At 32.4% G+C, this 18,751-nt stretch overlaps 2 protein-coding genes across 6 annotated transcripts in view; both read left to right on the plus strand.

Annotated features, from left to right (window-relative positions):
- Positions 1-6,496, plus strand: part of LOC111708594 (uncharacterized protein PFB0765w) — a 12,149-nt gene extending 5,653 nt beyond the window's left edge. Inside the window, exons 8-13 of one of the 2 annotated variants that reach the window (XM_023482014.1) lie at positions 955-1,125; positions 1,875-1,933; positions 2,179-2,475; positions 2,747-2,819; positions 4,926-4,987; positions 6,317-6,496. In XM_023482014.1, the coding sequence (XP_023337782.1) occupies positions 955-1,125; positions 1,875-1,933; positions 2,179-2,475; positions 2,747-2,819; positions 4,926-4,970 (645 nt within the window). In that variant the 3' untranslated portion in view covers positions 4,971-4,987; positions 6,317-6,496. The remainder of the gene's footprint in view (positions 1-954; positions 1,126-1,874; positions 1,934-2,178; positions 2,476-2,746; positions 2,820-4,925; positions 4,988-6,316) is intronic. The other variant, XM_023482013.1, reaches the window with a different exon arrangement.
- A 103-nt stretch (positions 6,497-6,599) lies between these two features.
- The window catches only part of LOC111708595 (uncharacterized), a 15,935-nt gene continuing 3,783 nt past the window's right edge, over positions 6,600-18,751 (plus strand). Inside the window, exons 1-13 of one of the 4 annotated variants that reach the window (XM_023482016.1) lie at positions 6,600-6,879; positions 7,372-7,408; positions 8,381-8,458; positions 9,346-9,438; positions 9,721-9,769; positions 10,483-10,577; positions 11,930-12,008; positions 12,563-12,648; positions 12,717-12,797; positions 15,099-15,197; positions 15,693-15,763; positions 15,830-15,875; positions 17,373-18,266. In XM_023482016.1, the coding sequence (XP_023337784.1) occupies positions 6,854-6,879; positions 7,372-7,408; positions 8,381-8,458; positions 9,346-9,438; positions 9,721-9,769; positions 10,483-10,577; positions 11,930-12,008; positions 12,563-12,648; positions 12,717-12,797; positions 15,099-15,197; positions 15,693-15,763; positions 15,830-15,875; positions 17,373-18,146 (1,614 nt within the window). In that variant the 5' untranslated portion in view covers positions 6,600-6,853 and the 3' untranslated portion in view covers positions 18,147-18,266. Of the gene's footprint in view, positions 6,880-7,371; positions 7,409-8,380; positions 8,459-9,345; positions 9,439-9,720; positions 9,770-10,482; positions 10,578-11,929; positions 12,009-12,562; positions 12,649-12,716; positions 12,798-15,098; positions 15,198-15,692; positions 15,764-15,829; positions 15,876-17,372; positions 18,267-18,751 lie in introns of those variants that run through there. The other 3 variants (XM_023482017.1, XR_002766694.1, XM_023482018.1) reach the window with 3 other exon arrangements.

Here is an 18,751-nt window from a genome sequence, read left to right on the forward strand (position 1 = left end):
TCACTAATTAGGCGTGCACCCAAAAAATTGGAAGATTTGAACCAAAAATGAAGGCAGGCCCCCCCCCCCCTACATCAAATGTGCCAACTCCACCATCCCCTTTTCTAAAAACGCGTTTCGGCTCATTTAGATTTTTTTTTTTTTTTGCCAGTTAAAAATTGTATTTATTCATTAATTTCTCTAAATATGTTTAAAACTTTTTTTAAACTGAATTTAACGACAGACACCAAAAATCAGGGAAGGTTTTTCAAAATAATTTATTCTGGTACATAAACTTTAGTTTAGTCCAGAAGCATCTTTGTAAGTAATTACACATTTCATTAATGAATGGTACCTTAAACTATCAACGTCATGAAAACAACCGAACAATCCCTTTATTAAAATTTATTTTAATTGATTTTGATGATTATAAGGAAAAGTTAGATTTTGATAAGGATCAAGTTTTTGTTAATTGTAAAAATTTGATAAAAAAATACAGGTTTTGAAGAAATATGTTCACATTTCTTGTTGACACGATAAATATTTTGATAATTTAAATCAAATCTGAAGGCAATCTAAAATTCAATCTACGGCCGGGGCCGGTGTTTAGCATCAGTTCATCCCCCAATATTTGTAACAATTTAAACACTAAGGTAGACATTAAAGATAGCGATTAAACACTTGCCGAAGTTTATCTTTGTATTTTGAATTTGATTGGAAAAACACTAAAAAAAAAGTATCAATGAATAGATTTAATACTTAAAGGAAGACGATATTTCAAAGTCAATATCTGTTTTTGTTTTCCCCCAACAATAAAGGCGCATTTAATACTGTAATTTTTTAATTTTCAATGTTTAAACATATTATAGTGTTTAATTGTGTAAAAATGATAAAAGCATAAAAGAAAGAATAAACACTATCGGGGGGNGCAACGCATAAAAGATTCATGCGCTAAATTTTGTATGTTTGCTGCAGAGCATGGATAAACTGGTGGAGGAGTACCAGACTAAGGTGAAGAGTATAAAGATGTTGGATGATGATCTGGAGAAGGTTGATATTGAGCTTAGTAATGCTAAATCAAGAAATCACTACCAAAACCTAGAGCTGGAGAATCAGAAGGCTGAAAAGAAGAGTTTGATTCAGAAGGTGAACTTTGGGATATTAAAATAATAAATAAGATCATTTTACATTTTTGAAAATTCACATTTTTCTAAAACATACACTTAATCATTAATTCTGAGTTCCTCAGAGAATATTTTTTCTAACCTTCACCTTTATTCCACATATTCCACTCACCAATTTGCAAGTATTTTAATTCTTATGACGTTTCAACAAATCTCAAATTTGCAATTCTAACCTTGACAGGGTCTACTGAATCAATGGAATAGAGTTTTTTTTCCCGAAAAAATCACATTTTCTAATCCTTATTTCTTTTCAACCTGATGATGGTGTAAAAGCTGTTATTTTAAACTTTATAAATTATTTGATATAACATATTCATACTTTGAAATATCACAGGTCTTAGGGTTGCACAGATAAAGGGATTAGAAAATCAGAGTTTGTGAGGCAAAGACTAAATAGATTTATTCAAACAATCTAGTGGCAGCGATATCCCTCTCTGCTGACCTGCAGCAATGTTTGCACTCCTTGGAGCCTCCGCTTGTCTGTATTCAGTGAGAACCAGAAAACAATGGAATAGGAGGATGACATTATAGAAATATTTAAGCGTATTTGATGTATTTGTGTCTCATGCTCATAGGACTTTATAAAGATATAACTTGATTTTTCAAAGTCATCTTTCTGTTTCAGAGTTTTCTGGTTATCATTGTATTTTGGTTTCAAACTTGGATTGGGTATTTAAAATATCGATTTTATAAGTTAACTCATTGTTTTAGATTCAAGTTCAGGAGAATATAAACTCCGGTAAATCTGCACCCGTCTCAAACAAACCCAGGTAGTTTTAGTGAATTAATTCAAATTTTAATTTAATTGAAATATGAACGGTTTGTTTGGAATAACGCAACTAAGTTTATTTATTCTGGCTCTGCGATCTTAGGCAACGTTTAGTCTTTTTCTCCTTGCAGACGCATCAGATTGAAGTTAAATTAGTATCGATCGAATCCAATTTTTTAGGATTTCGCATGACCCCCCCCCCCTGTTTATTTTTCGCGAACACTCTCGTTAAGTATTCATTTTAAGGTTTCAACCCCGAAAAATGATGTCAGACGATGAGGAGTTTATTCCAAGGAGAATAAAGGTGCAGAGAACTCCTTCAGTTCAACGTACTCAAGGACTCTTCAAGAAGGGACAAACCACTCCAAGACAAGGTTCGATCAACTCCAGACAGGTTCCAGGTACTCCAAGAAACCCCACAACCTTGAGACAGGTTTCAAGTACTCCTAGGGCAGAAACAAACATTTCAAAACAGGTTCCGGCTACTCCTGGCAAGTTCATAAGTCCGCCATATGCGGGTTTGAGGGTCTCATCAGAGAACAGGTAACCGATAACGATCATTTTTAAAAATTTCAAAAATCAAAAATTTTGTAATGTATTTTGTTTTTAAAGTTGCTGTGGACAGACAAGCAATAAATTGACTAACTTTGTTTTTCTTCATAAGTTTTTAACATAAAGAGTCAGTCCCCTGTACTTTTAACAATATCTTTATCAATAAAGAAATTTGATTATAAGAAGAAAAAAAAAACAATCTAGAAATTGCATATCTATAAAAGGAAGTATTTCTATTGCTTGCTGATATATTACTGTGTAGAGATAGAACGAGGAAGGAAGATGGAAGGATGAAAGTAGACAACCCGGAGAAAAATAAAGAACCCAGAACCCCGGTAAATATAATAAGAATCTGAAACCCAATGGCATAATAATTATCTTGGACAAATTATTTTTCCTAAATATGAGGAATTCCAAAACTTCAAACTTGAATGTGAGTGAGTTTTTGCCACAAACTCAAATTTTCTAATCCCTATATCTGTGCAATATAATGGTGTAAACCTTTGATATTTCAAACTTCGACTTTTTGTTATAACATAATTCGAGTCACGGAAGTTCGTAGTAAGATTTTGACTCCACTGGAGACCACCAGAGGGAATTCTTTTTCACTGGAGGTGTTTGAAAAAAGGCTTTTTACATTTCAAAATTTTACGCAGGGTGATTTACATTCCACTGGAGGGATTCAGATGTCCTTCCTGGGGGTTTATAATTCCACTGGAGGGATGCAGTTATCCTTCCCAGGGGTTTATAATTCCACAGGAGGGATTCAGATATCTTTCCTAGGGGTTTATAATTCCACTGGAGAGATTCAGATATCCTTCCTGGGGGTTTATAATTCCACTGGAGGGATTCAGATATCCTTCCAAGGGGTTTATGATTCCACTGGAGGGATTCAGATATCCTTCCTGGGGGTTTATAATTCCACTGGAGGGATTCAGATATCCTTCCTGGGGGTTTATAACTCCACTGGAGGGATTCAGTTATCCTTCCAAGGGGTTTATAATTCCACTGGAGGGATTCAGGTATCCTTCAAAGGGGTTTATAAATCCACTGGAGGGATTCAGTTATCCTTCCTGGGGGTTTATAATTCCACTGGAGGGATGCAATTATCCTTCCAAGGGGTTTATAATTCCAGTGGAGGAATTCAGATATCCTTCCAAGGGGTTTATAAATCCACTGGAGGGATTCAGATATCCTTCCTGGGGGTTTGTAATTCCACTGGAGGACTTCAGTTATCCTTCTTGGGGGGTTATAATTCCACTGGAGGGATTCAGTTATCCTTCCTGGGGGTTTATAATTCCAATGGAGGGATTCAGTTATCCTTCCAAGGGGTTTATCATTCCACTGGAGGGATTCAGTTATCCTTCCAAGGGGTTTATAATTCCACTGGAGGGATTCAGAAATCCTTCCTGGGGGTTTATAATTCCACTGGAGGGATGCAGTTATCCTTCCAAGGGGTTTATAATTCCACTGGAGGAATTCAGATATCCTTCCTAGGGGTTTATAAAATCTGAATCCCTCCAGTGGAATTATAAATACCCTTTGAAAGATAACTGAATCCCTCCAGTGAAGTTTATAAACCCCCAGGAAGTATATCTGAATCACTCCAGTGGAATTATAAACCCCTGGGAAGGATAACTGAATCCCTCCAGTGGAATTATAAACCCCAAGGAAGGATATCTGAATCCCTCCAGTGGAATTATAAACCCCTTGGAAGGATAACTTAATCCCTCCAGTGGAATTATAAACCCCTTGGAAGGATAACTGAATCCCTCCAGTGGAGTTTTAAACCCCTATAGGATGGATATCTGAATCCCTCCAGTGGAGTTATAAACCCCCAGGAAGGATATCTGAATCCCTCCAGTGGAATTATAAACCCCTAGGAAGGATATCTGAATCCCTCCAGTGGAATGTAAAACACCCTGCGTAAAGTTTTAAATTGTAAAAAGCATTTTTTGAAACCCCTCCAGTGAAAATAAAATCCCTCCGGTGGTCTCCAGTAGAATCGAAATCTTACTACGAATTTCTTTGAGTCACATAATTCATAGTTTGAATTATCAAAGGTCTGCGACATGATGTTGTGTAGGATATAAGTGTTCGAAAATCAGTGTTTGTGGCAAAACTCAGTTCCTTTGCTACTAGAATGATTGAAAGCTCTAGGGCCGGTTAAACACCATTCGAACAGAAAAAAAAGTAGATACAAAAATATTCAAGATCGTCAATATTGGACCAAAATTGAGGCTTCAGCTACAACTATTGTTGTTATGGGGGGGAACCTATATATATTCTGATAAACACAGGGTTACCGTTAATCTATAAAAAGACGACTGGAATTTTTTAACCATGATGAAAGGTTTAGGATTTTCTGCATTAAGAAAATTTTTTTTTATTGTTTTAAAAGAGGATGGTACAAAGATTAACAAAAAAGTATATAACTGCAGGAAACTAAGAAACAGGACGGAATAAATCCTGTACAGTCGTCCTGAAACCTTGCCTTTATGAGGTAACCCTGTATATTGTAACAAGAAATTTGATTCCTTTTTTTAACATTTATTTTAAATTTAGGTTTTTCTCTGATTTGTATCTTCTTTTTAGCTGATCATGCATCTGTTTTCTGTTCCTCTCTTTGAGATCTACACATTCTGATTCCTTGTAGAATATATTTGACACATATGTATGCTTTTCTTTCTCCCTAATATTACGCATATTATTATTTGTGTTCCGTACAGAGGTGTCAAATTTCTCTTACAAGTTATTTTGTGGATGGATGATGAAGCTTTTTCATTCATACTTATTATATATATTCTTAAAGGTTGGAAAAATAAAAGTCAATGCTAAGCAGGGGTTGAAAATTCTAAGGATATCCATTGTCAGTAATCTGCTATTATTATGACAAATGGGATAAGAAAGGTTAGGAAAGGAGTGGATATTTTCGACAAAAGAATTCTTGATTCTTGCAAGTTCATCTCGGACAGTACTTCAGAATATGGCTTCGTCTACAGCTATCTTTTCCTTGCACATGGCAGAGTATAAACCAGTATCATAGTGCATGGTGCACAACCTATCAGGATTCTACTTTACATGTTTTCATTTTCCTTGCACATGGCAGAGTATAAACCGGTATCATAGTGCATGGTGCACAACCTATCAGGATTCTACTTTATATGGCAGAGTATAAACCGGTATCATAGTGCATGGTGCACAACCTATCAGGATTCTACTTTATATGTTTTCATTTTCCTTGTTTCTGGTAAGATGGGAGGGGGGAGAGAAGAATAGAGAAACCTCTCCTTTTCTACACTATAATTTTCTTTTTTTTTGAAGTAGGGTGTACTGTGATGTTTTATTCCACACAGGGTTCTGCTCAGCTGCAAGAAACGAGAAAGTTGTACAAGAATCTGACTGTGCTGAAGCTCCTTTGAAGCTTACACATAGAACCAGATTCAATCAAAAGAATTAACGTCTCTCCTACGGGTTTGGGTACTTAATAACAGCTAACCAGGCTTATGATTAAGGAGTATATATCAAGCTATCATTAGTAAAATCTGGATCCAGCTAGATAAAAAAAACCTCCATTCTCCAGGTTAATACAGCATTATAGGATGAATTCAGGTCTTTAATGTTACGTGTAGTTTCTTTTTTTTTCGTTTCCATCTGTGTGCTCTGTGCAGGGGTCTTTTAAAATAAAGTTTCATTAATTTGCGATTTTCTCTCTCACCCTGTATCTCTGAATACTTTAAGAAGCACCTAGCAAGACCTAGTTATTGCTTCTCTGAAAATGTACACTGAATTTGATTCCTTTAATTTGAAAATTTACTAATTAACAATTTAGGATAATGTTGGTGGAGATAAATTCACTGGATTCAAAAAACCCTTGTGAGACCTATCTCAGCTCGACAGAAGTACCTCAACAATATATTTTCCTCGGATGAAGAAAGCGCCTAATTTTATACGTTTAAACGCTTACCAATATATTTGTACATTTTGCTGGAAAAAAAATCATAACAATGAATTCTTATTGAACAAAAACTTGTATTGTTTATTAATGTCGTACTTATGTTTTTTCTTGTTAATTGGTGTACAGTTTAGTTACAACTCAAAATCAAATGTGAAACCAGTGAAATATTTTATGTGATTTTTTAATTTGAACTTTTTTGAAATTGTTATTAAGTATAATGAATTTGATTAATGTATTATGATTTGATTGGTATTATAAATTCTATTGTGTTCATTATTTTTTTTAGAAAAATAAGCATGTCAATGATGATCATAATATCATTGCAGTAATCAACTGTTGATTGGTTTGAGACGAACTGATGCTCAACTCTAAAAGGAATAAAAATAAGACTTAAAGACTAAACAACTCAAAATGACTTGGAATCCACTCTATGCCAGGTAAATTTCTCAAAGAATTCAAAATTATTATTTTGCCAAAAATTCATGATTTTAATATAAACAGGGGTGCAGTGCAAGTAAGTAATTTTTCTTTTATTGTTAAAAAAATGGCTTATAAATAAATGAAAAGTTTGTTTACTTGATGATTTTTAAAAATCATTATTTCTTAATTTAATTATTAAACTCATTTAATTAAACAATAAATGAGAATTAGAAAATATCCATCTGAAGTAGCCCTGCATCTTTCTAAGATGTTAATATATTCATAGACATGTATAGAAAGTTTGAAAATAAATTTCAAATTATCACTTTTTTTACGATGTAAATATCTGAGTCTAAGAATGATGTAGTTTCAATCTTTGAGGAAATTTATAACAGAAAAATTTCTCTTTTAATTTTTCTCTTTCAAAGATATTGATTATGCATAGTTGTACATTTATTAACGCGTAAAAATGTATCTAACTGTTTGCAAAAATAGTTTATTTTTTACAGAACTATTCCTGAACTCAGTATACCTCCATATAAAAAGGTAGATTTTTTCACTATCAGTACCGGGTTTATATTTTCTTGAAAAATAGTTCACGTCCCCTTCCCTTCCTTTTTAATAAAATTTTATCTTTTATCGATATTAGGTATGTTTGGCGCGGAGCGCCTACAAATATTTTTGGTTTTATTCGCTCAATAAAGAAAAATCAATGAATTTAGGGTAACAGATAATAAAAAGGGTAGAAAAACTTGCCAATTCATGTCGAACTTTCTCCCCCCAGAAAATATGCATCTTTGAATACAAAAATTTTTACAAATTAGATTTTTGCTATTAACTAGTCTAATGATATTTATAGTTCAAATCGATATACAAGTATTGGATTTTTTCTGACTGCTCGTTTCTTGGATTTTATTGAATACATTTGTTTGCCTTTCTGTTCTTTTCAGTTTTGATCTCTTTTTAACCTCTTGACTGACTTGAGTAACTTTTCCAAAGCAAATTTTATTGCCACAAACTCTGATTTCTTAATCCCTTTATCTCTACAACCCAATGTTGTAGACCTTAGATATTTCAAACTATGAATTCTGATGGATTAAATAATCAAAATTTGAAATACCAAAGGCTTACGCCATCTTGTTTTAGAGATATAGTTATTAGAAAATTGGAATTTGTGGCAAAGACTCAAATCCTTTGATTAAGAAGTCTTACTATTACCATTTCACTGTATAGTAGTTTACTTTATTTTTTATAAGTAATATTTATTCGAACAATATCACTGAAGTAGGAATCATAAAACTTTAAAATAAGAAGACGACAGATAAGCAATTCCGTGTTTTATGTTCATTGGACTATTTACAATCATAACTTGCAGTGTTAAACACTTACAGTCATTTTCCTGTTTCACAGTTTTATGTTTCCCACTGGATCATCATAGGCAATGCTTTGATGATTGATGAATCCTAAAGATCAATAAATACCAACTTAAAAAATGTATTATAAACATTCTTCTTTTAGCAACTAAAGGTTTGCTTGACCGAGATATTGACGGTTTCCCAGTTTTGGTTCAATATCGCTGGTCCTCATAATAGTCAGGTTATATATAATTGAAACAAAGCTATGTTAAGAATTGAGATAGCAATATGTAAGGACTTTAAATTCAGTAATAAATGGACAGAGAAAGAAACTGATTATTCGCCACCAACTAGACCAGGGAGTAAAGAATAGAAGGGAGATATAACTGACGCGGTTCGCCCTACCATATGCTTATACATGCTTTGCATACGGGTACTCCATTTGTATATGAAATATTCAGAAAAGGTTATTGTATACGGGGTAATTGTTCATCAGAAAAATATTTCTTATTCAAATGGAGTACCAGTCTGCAAAGCATGTATAATCATATGGTAGGGCGAACCGCGTCAGTTATATCTCCCTTCTATTCCTTACTCCCCGAACTAGACTCAAAATTTCTTAATCCTTATATATTTTCAATCCGAAGTCAAAGTCATCTTTTACTTCAAACAATGGATTCTACTATTTTAAGTAGTTAGAGTTTGAAATATTTTACATTATCAGGTTGCAAAGATATAGGGATTATAAAATTATAGTCTAAGGCAAGAAATCACGAATCATTTCTTTTCAACCCATTTTTTTTTAAAAACAAAATTTTTCGATCCCAATATCTTTGCAACTTGATTGTTGAAACATCTGATGTTTTAAACTAAGAGTTTTTAATGAGCAGAATATGAAGTGTGAATTGTCAAAAGTTTACGGCATCGGATTGCAAAGAAGGATTAGAAAATTACAGTCTGAGGAGAGTGACAGTCCTTAAACTAAAGCCTGATATTTTAAATATAATTTTTTCCAGAAAACGAACTCATTATATTTTTTCGCAACCTGATAGCGTAAATCCAAGATATTTCAAACAAAGAATTATAAAATCAGAGTTTGTTGCAAGAACTGAGTTCCTTTGTTTCTAGGCTGTTGAAGTGTTGCATCAAGAAATGAAAGAATTCTACAGACTTAGATTTAATGATTATAGAATACACAATGTTTCTGAGGTGAAAAGCAAGGTTTTTTTAAATTTTCATAGTCGCAAATATACATTTTAAAATCCTACTTTTATAGTTAAAACTAGAGTTTCTGTTCTTCTGACGGGACTAGAAGGTGAATCTCAGAATGTACATCCGCATCTGTGAATTAATTTTATTCCTATTCGATATCTCGTGATATTCATACCCTATAAGGGCTACGGGGATATGGATAACTGTCGAGGGATCCAGCATTTTTCCTAAACTTCTAATCTTGAGGACCAATGTATTGGCGGATTTGAATTAATATTTTTAATTAACTAGATTGCTCCTGGTTTACCTGTTGCTGCTGTCTACCCAGGGCTTGGGTCAGGTTTGTAGAATTTTTATTTAGATATTAATAAAATTGTATCCTGTAAGGTCAAATTCATAATGCAAGACCTTCTTTGACCTTCAACTATCCAAAGAAGTTAAGTCTTTGCCACAAATTCTGAATTTCTAATTCATATATCTGTGCAACCTGAGGTCGAACTAAAAGAATTTTAGCTGCGGCTCAAATATGGTTGGTTCCACTTAAAATTTTATACAATGTTTCAAGATAAAAGCCGGTGCTAAATTGAAACCGGATTTTAGTTGATTTAAGATGCGGCACAAATTCATGAAATTCGGACTACGATCGATATAAACCTTTTATATTTCAAAGTATTAATTCTGTTATCAATATAAATAATCTCTGTTTGTCTGTCTGACGGTTTGATTATTTGTCCGATCATAAATCATTAACGCCTGGACCGATTTGCCTCAATTTTTATTGAGGAACTCGTAAATGACGACTTGTATAGCTTGGTTTTGAGATTCTAAGTTCGACTTTTATCGGGAAAAATAGCCAAAATCGTAGTTTACGACAAACCGCGGGTAAACAGTCGGAATAGCTATGACTACCCTAGGCAACGCTCGGGTTTCAAGCTAGCATCAGATAATAAAGTTTTGAATATTAAAGCTTTTACACTATCAGGATGAAAAGAAGAGAGAAGAAAGTGACAAAGACCCTGTTCCTTTAGATTTTTAAAATTTATCTTGGTTTAGATGATCTGAATAGGGGCCTGGTAAAGAATGTGGACATACAGAACAAGGAAGCGACCATCTTCTTCTGCGATTTCGGATCTGAAATAAATATTCAGGTTTTTTTTTTAAATTTGAACTTTTTTACATTTGCATATTTGCTTTGTCTGTTTGATAAATGAATTGTTAGCTAAAAAATTATCAAAACAGCTGGACTGACTAGTCAAGCAAATGTTAAGAACTGATCGAAAAAACGTGCGAGATCCAACATGAACCCTTGAGTCTAATAAAAGAATTGAGTTTCTGCCACAAATTTTAATTTTCAAACCCCTATATCTTTGCAACCTGACTGTGTAAACCTTCGATATTTCTAACTTAGATTATTTGATCTCGCAGAAGGCCTACAACGTTAGGTCGCAAAGATATAGGGATTGGAAAATCACAGTTTTTGGCAAGAACTCAATTCCTTTAAAAATGTCCTGAAAAGAACGGTTCTTGTAAATTTTGAAAATCTTATTAATATAACAGGAAAATCTCCTAGATTATCTAATGCTATTAGTTTTATACGTTGGTTTTCTTACCAGTTATCATTGGTATTCAAAAATTTATATCCCCCTTCCTCCCTCCTCACTCTTTGAAAATCGAGGGGGAAAAAACGGCGAAAATCGAATTTCCTTATTGAAATGAAAAAAATACTACATTAAAAGGTATATTTGTACATGTTGAGCCAATAATTGTTGATGTTCAGACTAAATGTAATATTTAAGGTCTAGTCAATGAACAAATTCACCCAAACAAATTGATAAAAGCCTATTTTGTTTAATGTTAATAATTCATAACAAATTAATCCCACATGTTTGATTGGGCTTATTTTGATAAAACGCAAGATTTGTTCTATTTATATTTAAAACCTTGTAAAATGTGAAATCAAGAAATGTTTCTATAAATATCTTGAAATTTCAAGAGGTAAATGCTATAAACAGCCAATTTTGGAGCTGGCCTAATATATCAAATAAAAAATATTTATTAAAAAACCTCCACTAAACCTTTCATTAACTCTTTCTATTTTCTCGGACTATACATCATATTATTTGAAAATATAGTAACAAGTAAGTAATACATGTTTAAGAATAGTTGAATTATCTGCTTATAATGTTTTTGTTTTGTTTTTGTACATAAATGAGTTGAGTCTCTGCAACAAACAGTAACAATTTTTCGACTCCCTATATCCTTGCAACCTGATGTTGTAAACTTCTTATGTTTCCAACTTGGATTTAACAAAATTCATAGTTTGAAAAATCTAAGTTGGTACAACATTGGGTTACAAAGATTAAAAAATCAGAGTTTGTGACAAAGGCTCAATTTCTTTGTATAAGATCAGTATACGCTTCACTGCACTGCAAACAAGAATATTATATTTTTTCCAACCATTTTTAAGTAATTACAAAACGTGGTTCAAATTATTTTTAAGGTTTCCAACCTTCTGTATCTTGGATCTGAGTTCTCAGCCCTGGAGCAGCAAGCTGTTCTTGGTAGAATATGGGGACTAGGTGTGTTAAGATTAACTATTTTTATTATTTGTTTGTAGTTAAGCTAATCTTGGTTAAGATTAACTTTTTTTTTATTTGTTTGCAGTTAGGCTGTTCTTAAATTTCCTTTACATTTTAAAAAATTCATGAAAGTACAGAACTTTTTGGTCAAAGGAATTAAGTCGTTGCTAAAAAAAACTCAAATTTTGCAATCCCTATATCTTTGTAACCTTATGGTGAAAACATTTGACATTTCAAACTTAGATTATTTGATCATAGAATTCATAGTTTGAAATATATACGGTCTACGCTTTTGGGTTGCAAAGATATAAAGATTAGAAAATCAGAACTCTTTTATTTTGCATTCTAAAGAAAGCTTGATGAAACTCTCATTGTTTTTGTTTTTCAACCAGTACCAATATTTTTTTTCTAATGAATAAGCCCTTTGGTAATATTTTGTAGTCATATATTTGTAAATATGTCATTATTCTTCTAAATTTACTTATAACGACATTTAAGGACAAAGTATAGTTCTTCAAACTATTATATTTAAACAAATATTTGATTAATACTAGATCAAGAGTTTGGGAACGACGAAGGTTTTAACTACCTTGTCAAGAAGGCGCAGAATAATAAAAACCTTTTTAGTGCAACTATCAAGGTAAAAAAGACTGGAAAACAATTTTATCTTTTTTAAGAGGTTCTTTAAAACCAATTTCTATTCTCTAGGGCTGGATTGAACCCCTCCCGCAACCCTTTCCTCTTCCACTTGTTTTAGTAAACAATGATACAGAAAGAACAGTAAGCAAGGTAAGCTAACTTCTTATGGATGGGGGGGGGGGGGGAACCCCCAGACGTCATGAGCCTTCGCCATACAGACACGAGCCTCTCATATTTCTAGGCAGACCGAGCACCAGCCATGTAGTAAAAGTCTCCGCTATGCAGCAAACGAGCCTCCGCTATACAGCACAGCTTTCGCATTACTCTCGGTTTTTACATAGATTTTTTTCTTGTTTTTTTTAAACATGTGCACAAGAATTTTACTTAAGATTATTGTTTCTTTTATTGTCATAATTTATAACTTTTATTGACTCTTAAAGTGGGCTATAAAAATTATGTTTAACACATTTCTTCCTCAGTAAAAAGGCTATCAGGCAATTCATTTATGAATTGAACTTAGTTTACTTTGATTTAATCTTAGATTTAAGCAATATCTTTTTTTGGAAATTTTCTAAATATGATAAAAATTTTAAAAAAGGTATTGTATAAATCAAAAATTATTAAATATCAATTAAATTACTATAAGAATTTTTTCCTTTTTGCGTAGAAAAATGTTTCAAGTTTCGTAAACCACTTTACTAGTCATAATTAGTCACAATTTAAAATAATTGATTAATACTTTTGATCTTTGTTAAACTTTTATATGCCACCATTTCGAGAAAAATACAAAAAAAAATTTACTGCAAGTATAAATAAAGAGTTATAAGGAAACTATTCTGCATGGCGGAGGCTCGGTCTGCCTAGCAAATCTTTGAGGCTTGTGTATGCATAGCGGAGGCTCATGTCGTCCGGGGGTCCCCTCTCTCAGTTGACATCCTTCTCCCTCCAATTTACTATAATACATTATTACATTAATACATTAATACATTAATACATTAATACATTAATACATTAATACATTAATACATTAATACATTAATACATTAATACATTAATACATTATTACATTAATACATTAATACATTAATACATTAATACATTAATACATTAATACAATAATACATTCAGAATAGTAAGGAAGATACTGTATTCTAGTACACAATAGAACAGTAAGTAAGATACTGTATCTTATTAAACATTAGAACAGTAAGTTAGGTACTGTATTCTAGTAGCAATAGAACAGTAAGTAAGGTACTGTATTCTAGTAAACAATAGAACAGTAAATAAGGTACTGTATTCTAGTAAACAAACAGTAGAACAGTAAGTAAGGTACTGTATTCTAGTAAACAATAGAACAGTAAGTAAGATACTGTATTCTAGTAAACAATATAACAGTAAGTAAGGTACTGTATCCTAGTCAACAATACAACAGTAAGTAAGGTACTGTGTTCTAGTTAACAATAGAACAGTAAGTAAGGTACTGTATCCTAGTCAACAATAGAACAGTAAGTAAGGTACTGTGTTCTAGTAAACAATAGAACAGTAAGTAAAGTACTGTATCCTAGTCAACAATAGAACAGTAAGTAAGGTACTGTATTCTAGTAAACAATAGAACAGTAAGTAAGGTACTGTATTCAACAATACAACAGTAAGTAAGGTACTGTGTTCTAGTTAACAATAGAACAGTAAGTAAGGTACTGTATTCAAGTAAACAATAGAACAGTGAGCAAGGTACTGTATTCTAGTAAACAATAGAACAGTAAGTAAGGTACTGTATTCTATTAAACAATAGAACAGTAAGTAAGATACTGTATTCTTGTAAACAATAGAACAGTGAGTAAGGTACGTATTCTAGTATGAAACATTATTATTATTATATATATCAAGTCCCAAATACTAGATCCATAAAAACTACTACAGTAAATATTATACAGTTTCAAAATAACATCAGCACTGTTAAAATAAAATTCTTGGTTAAGGGAATCAATTTTTGAAATGAAAATAGCTCGTTTTTTTATTGCAATCTATGGTCATTGAATTATCACTTTGCGGAACATTTCCTAAATGTTTTAAGTCGTTAACAAATGGTAAAGGTAATTCATTCAATAAAATTGGGGTTATTACACTATAATTAATCCTTTCTTTAGAAAAAATAAGGCATCTAGTTTTACATTTTTCGATTCGAATATTTGTACTAAATTTCAGTTTAGTAGCTTTGGCAAAATTTTCACAAATTTTCACCATTTCCTGAAGACCTGTTCTGCTAGGAGAAAGCAGAATAATATTATCTACATATAGAAAAAGTATGTATGGTTTAAGCAAGATAACGAAACACCTTAATAATGTTTCAGATTACAGTTACACAAATACGACAAGTGACTGTAGATTTTAAATATTTTAGCTTAATTATTATTATTTTTACTTATTTTTACTTATTAGAACTGATTTCAGCAACTTGTAAAGCGAGGTCTGGCAAAGTTCTGTGAAGATGAACAGAATGAAACCAATGCTGCCGACAATGATGTTCTGTCTGATCTCATTTTTGAAAAGGAACAAAAAATCAAACCAAGTTTTTATTATGATACAAGTAGAACATCACATCTTAAAGTGACTGTAGAATGCAGATGTAATATCAAATGACCCTCCATGTATAAAGTGGCTTGTCCGATTCGCAATGTATTCCCTGAAAGTTTTGTCTCTTCAAACATAAACTGATATTTATGTTGACAATTTGGAAAACTGATTATTTTAAATTTTGGTTTTTCTACAAAAGTGACGTGCGTATTTCTTCTGCTGTAAAACACATTACAGGAATTATCAGAATTTAACACAGCAAGAGCAAGAAATTATTTTATAGATTATTGATCAGATAAAGGTTTCAAGGGTATTGCTGTTGATCAGACATCTTCCTCTGTAAAAGAAGAGTAACTTGAAATTTCAACATCCCTTTAATTTTAATTTTCTTTCTTACAAAATGTTTTTCCTTTTTATTTATTTATTTTTTGAATGATCAGTCTTTTTACTTGTTTTATTTTGTTTAACCAGTTGTTTATAATTGAGAAAGTTCTCTCTGTACTGAAGGAAGTCAATGGTCCCGAGTACGATCGCTTGAAAAGGTTTTAATACAACTTTTCCATTAAAAAAAAAGGTGAATTTCCTGTTTTTAATAATTTAATGTTTAGGTTCTTTCAGAATCAGTTGGATCAGACAGAACAGAAACTTTATGAGGTATTTTAAAGACAGTTTACAATACTTAAGTGCATAGGTTCCAGAATCAGTATTTTGTAAATCGAGTTTCGTCACAAAAAAAACAATTGTGGTAGGGTTAAGATTTAAGACATGCAGCTATCAATTAGGACCGAGGGCTGTGATTAGGATAGTTGAAGTCCCTTCATTCTTTCGGGACGTAACCTTTTAAAGATACTCAGGAACTAACGGGTCATGTTGTATTTAATATGTTATATATATATCACTGCAAACTCCGGTTCAAAGTACCGGTCCCACTTTCAAGCAGCTACATACAGAATATTTAAGCCAAAACGGGACCGTACACCAAATGAAGCATAACCTTCTAGTGAAATTTATGTGATATATGGCTGACCCAATCTTCTGTTGGAATTAAACTGACTGGAGCATTTAAAATATACTTTCAGGGATTCTTAGGAAATAGTACAGAATGATCCAATGTAAGTAAATTATTAGATAAATTGTTTTACTTTTAATTTACTTAATTTTAATTTAAGATTGGGTCAGACCCATGAATTATTTTGTCTTGGAAAATATATATATTTAAACAGATGCTAGACTGTTTGAACTACTCTCGTTTGAACTATTGTTCATTTGAACTATTTTCGTTTGACCACATGAGTAGTTAAAACCAACAATACTCAAACGAGTTTGTTTTATGCTCATTTGAACTATATTTTTGTTCATTTGAAGTACTGTTCACTAATGAATTATTAACATTATAGTTTGCAAATAACCTTTAAAAATAGTTCAAATAACCTTTAAAAAGAAGTTTAAATGAACAAATAAGTAGTTCAAATGAACAAAAAAATGGTTCAAATGTACAGAAATAGTTTAAATGTACAGAAATAGTTCAAATGTACAAAAATAGTTCAAATGAACAAAAAATAGTTAAAATAAACAAAAAATAGTTCAAATGAAAAAAAAATGTTCAAATGATTAAAAAAATATCTTGGTCATGTGGCCGCAGCGCCCAGCCCACTAGCCTGCCCTTGCCGCGGCGACCGGCTCCCTTGCCTGTCCTAGCCGCAGAGCTCGGCCCCATAGCCTGTCCTAGCCGCAGCGCTCGGCACAGAAATTGTCATAACCTACCTAACCCTGAAATAATACAAAATAAATATTTTTAGTTAATTTGAATAATTTTTTTGTTTATTTGAACTATTTTTTTGTTTATTTGAACTATTTTTTTGTTCATTTGAACTACTTTTTTTGTTTAATTGAACCATTTTTTGGTTGATCTGAACTATTTCTATTTTAATTTGAACTATTTTTTGTCAATTTATCAATTTAATTGTATGGCCTAACTTCATGAATTGTAACAAAACTGAAAAATTAAAATTAAATTATTTTTTTTTCAAAATTATTGGATTTTTTTCTTCCACGGGCAACGCCGGGCCCTTCAGCTTGTATATTTATATATATATATATATATATATATGATAGTTTTTTTATTTATATGAATTTTTTCTTTGATAACAGGTTGTGTCCCGCTCGACACAAGAAGTTAAAGCTGGGTATTTATCTCATCCATCCCTTATATCCGGCAACCTTGTGCCTCCAATACAAGATGAAGATGCATTGAAGCCTCCAGTTCTTGATTCTTCAGTCAGACTGGAGAGTCCTGGACACGGAAAGGATAAAGCTATCACTAACCCTCGCTCAGTGCTGCACCATATGTTTGAAGTTTTGCGACCTTTGAACTCACAGGATTTGTCAGAAGAGCTCTACAACACAGGGAAACAATTGACATGCGAAAATAAGATAAAACCGGAAAGGACTAAGGAAAAGAAAGTCCATGGAAAAAGACCAAAGAATAGAGAAGGGAGAGATGAAAAGGAAAAGAATGGATGCAAGTTAGTTGGAAAGACTGAAACCGACGATCATAGTCTTAAGATAAACCAAGACGAGCATTCGTCCTGCCCTGAGAAATATGACAACTCGTATGATACCTTTGAACCAGAAGACAGGGATTATCTTAACAATCAGGAAATATTTTACACCAAACAGGACTCAGGGTGTTTTATCAAGGACCCTGATTCTATAAATATCAAGGACTTCAATTCTAGTATCAAGGACTACAACACTAAAATCAATGACTTAAATACTAATGACGCCAAGTCTAATATCAAAGACTCCAAGTCTAATATCAAGGACTCCAAGTCTACCATTACACAACAGAATGTTCTCTCTGATACTTTAGAAGAACACATTACGGCCAAGATACAAGTTTTGCCATCCTGCGTTATGATCTAGATGACTTTATGTATATTGAATGCAAATAAAATCTATTTTTTTACACTAAGTTAAATGTTTTTTTTTTCAATCTAATATGTTATAACACTATTAAATACAGAATAAAAAAGTTTCTTTCCATCATGATTTCTAGAAAAAATTCCAAATTTGATATATTTCAAAACCGTTCCGCCTCTTCATAAAGGCGTTTCCGTGGTAATTCTAGCTTATTTTAGCCTTCAGGTAAATTTGAGTTGTTAAAATTGTCAAAAGTTGATTGGTTTCTGCTTTGAAATTACCTCATTAATCAAATAATACGAAATATCAGTTCTTTATTTTATTTTTTCTGTTTGATTTGGTAACTTTTCTCTTTTCCATATTTTTTTTATATAAACTAATTAATACTTCTTTGTCAGTTCTTACAGATTTTTCCTCATCAAGATGAAACTACCACGTTCGTGTAATAACTAAGTCTCGATAAACTAACTTTCAAAATAATTTAGTACACATAATCTTATCGAAGTGTATCATAAGGGGCGTACGGGGAGGTGAGGACGAAAACCCTCTCCCTAGAAAGGTTCCCACTAAGCCAGGGGCGTACGGAGGGGGAGGGGGTGGGGGGCTCG

This window comes from Eurytemora carolleeae, unplaced genomic scaffold, assembly GCF_000591075.1.
Source record: "Eurytemora carolleeae unplaced genomic scaffold, Eaff_2.0 scaffold854, whole genome shotgun sequence".
Taxonomy (NCBI): domain Eukaryota; kingdom Metazoa; phylum Arthropoda; class Copepoda; order Calanoida; family Temoridae; genus Eurytemora; species Eurytemora carolleeae.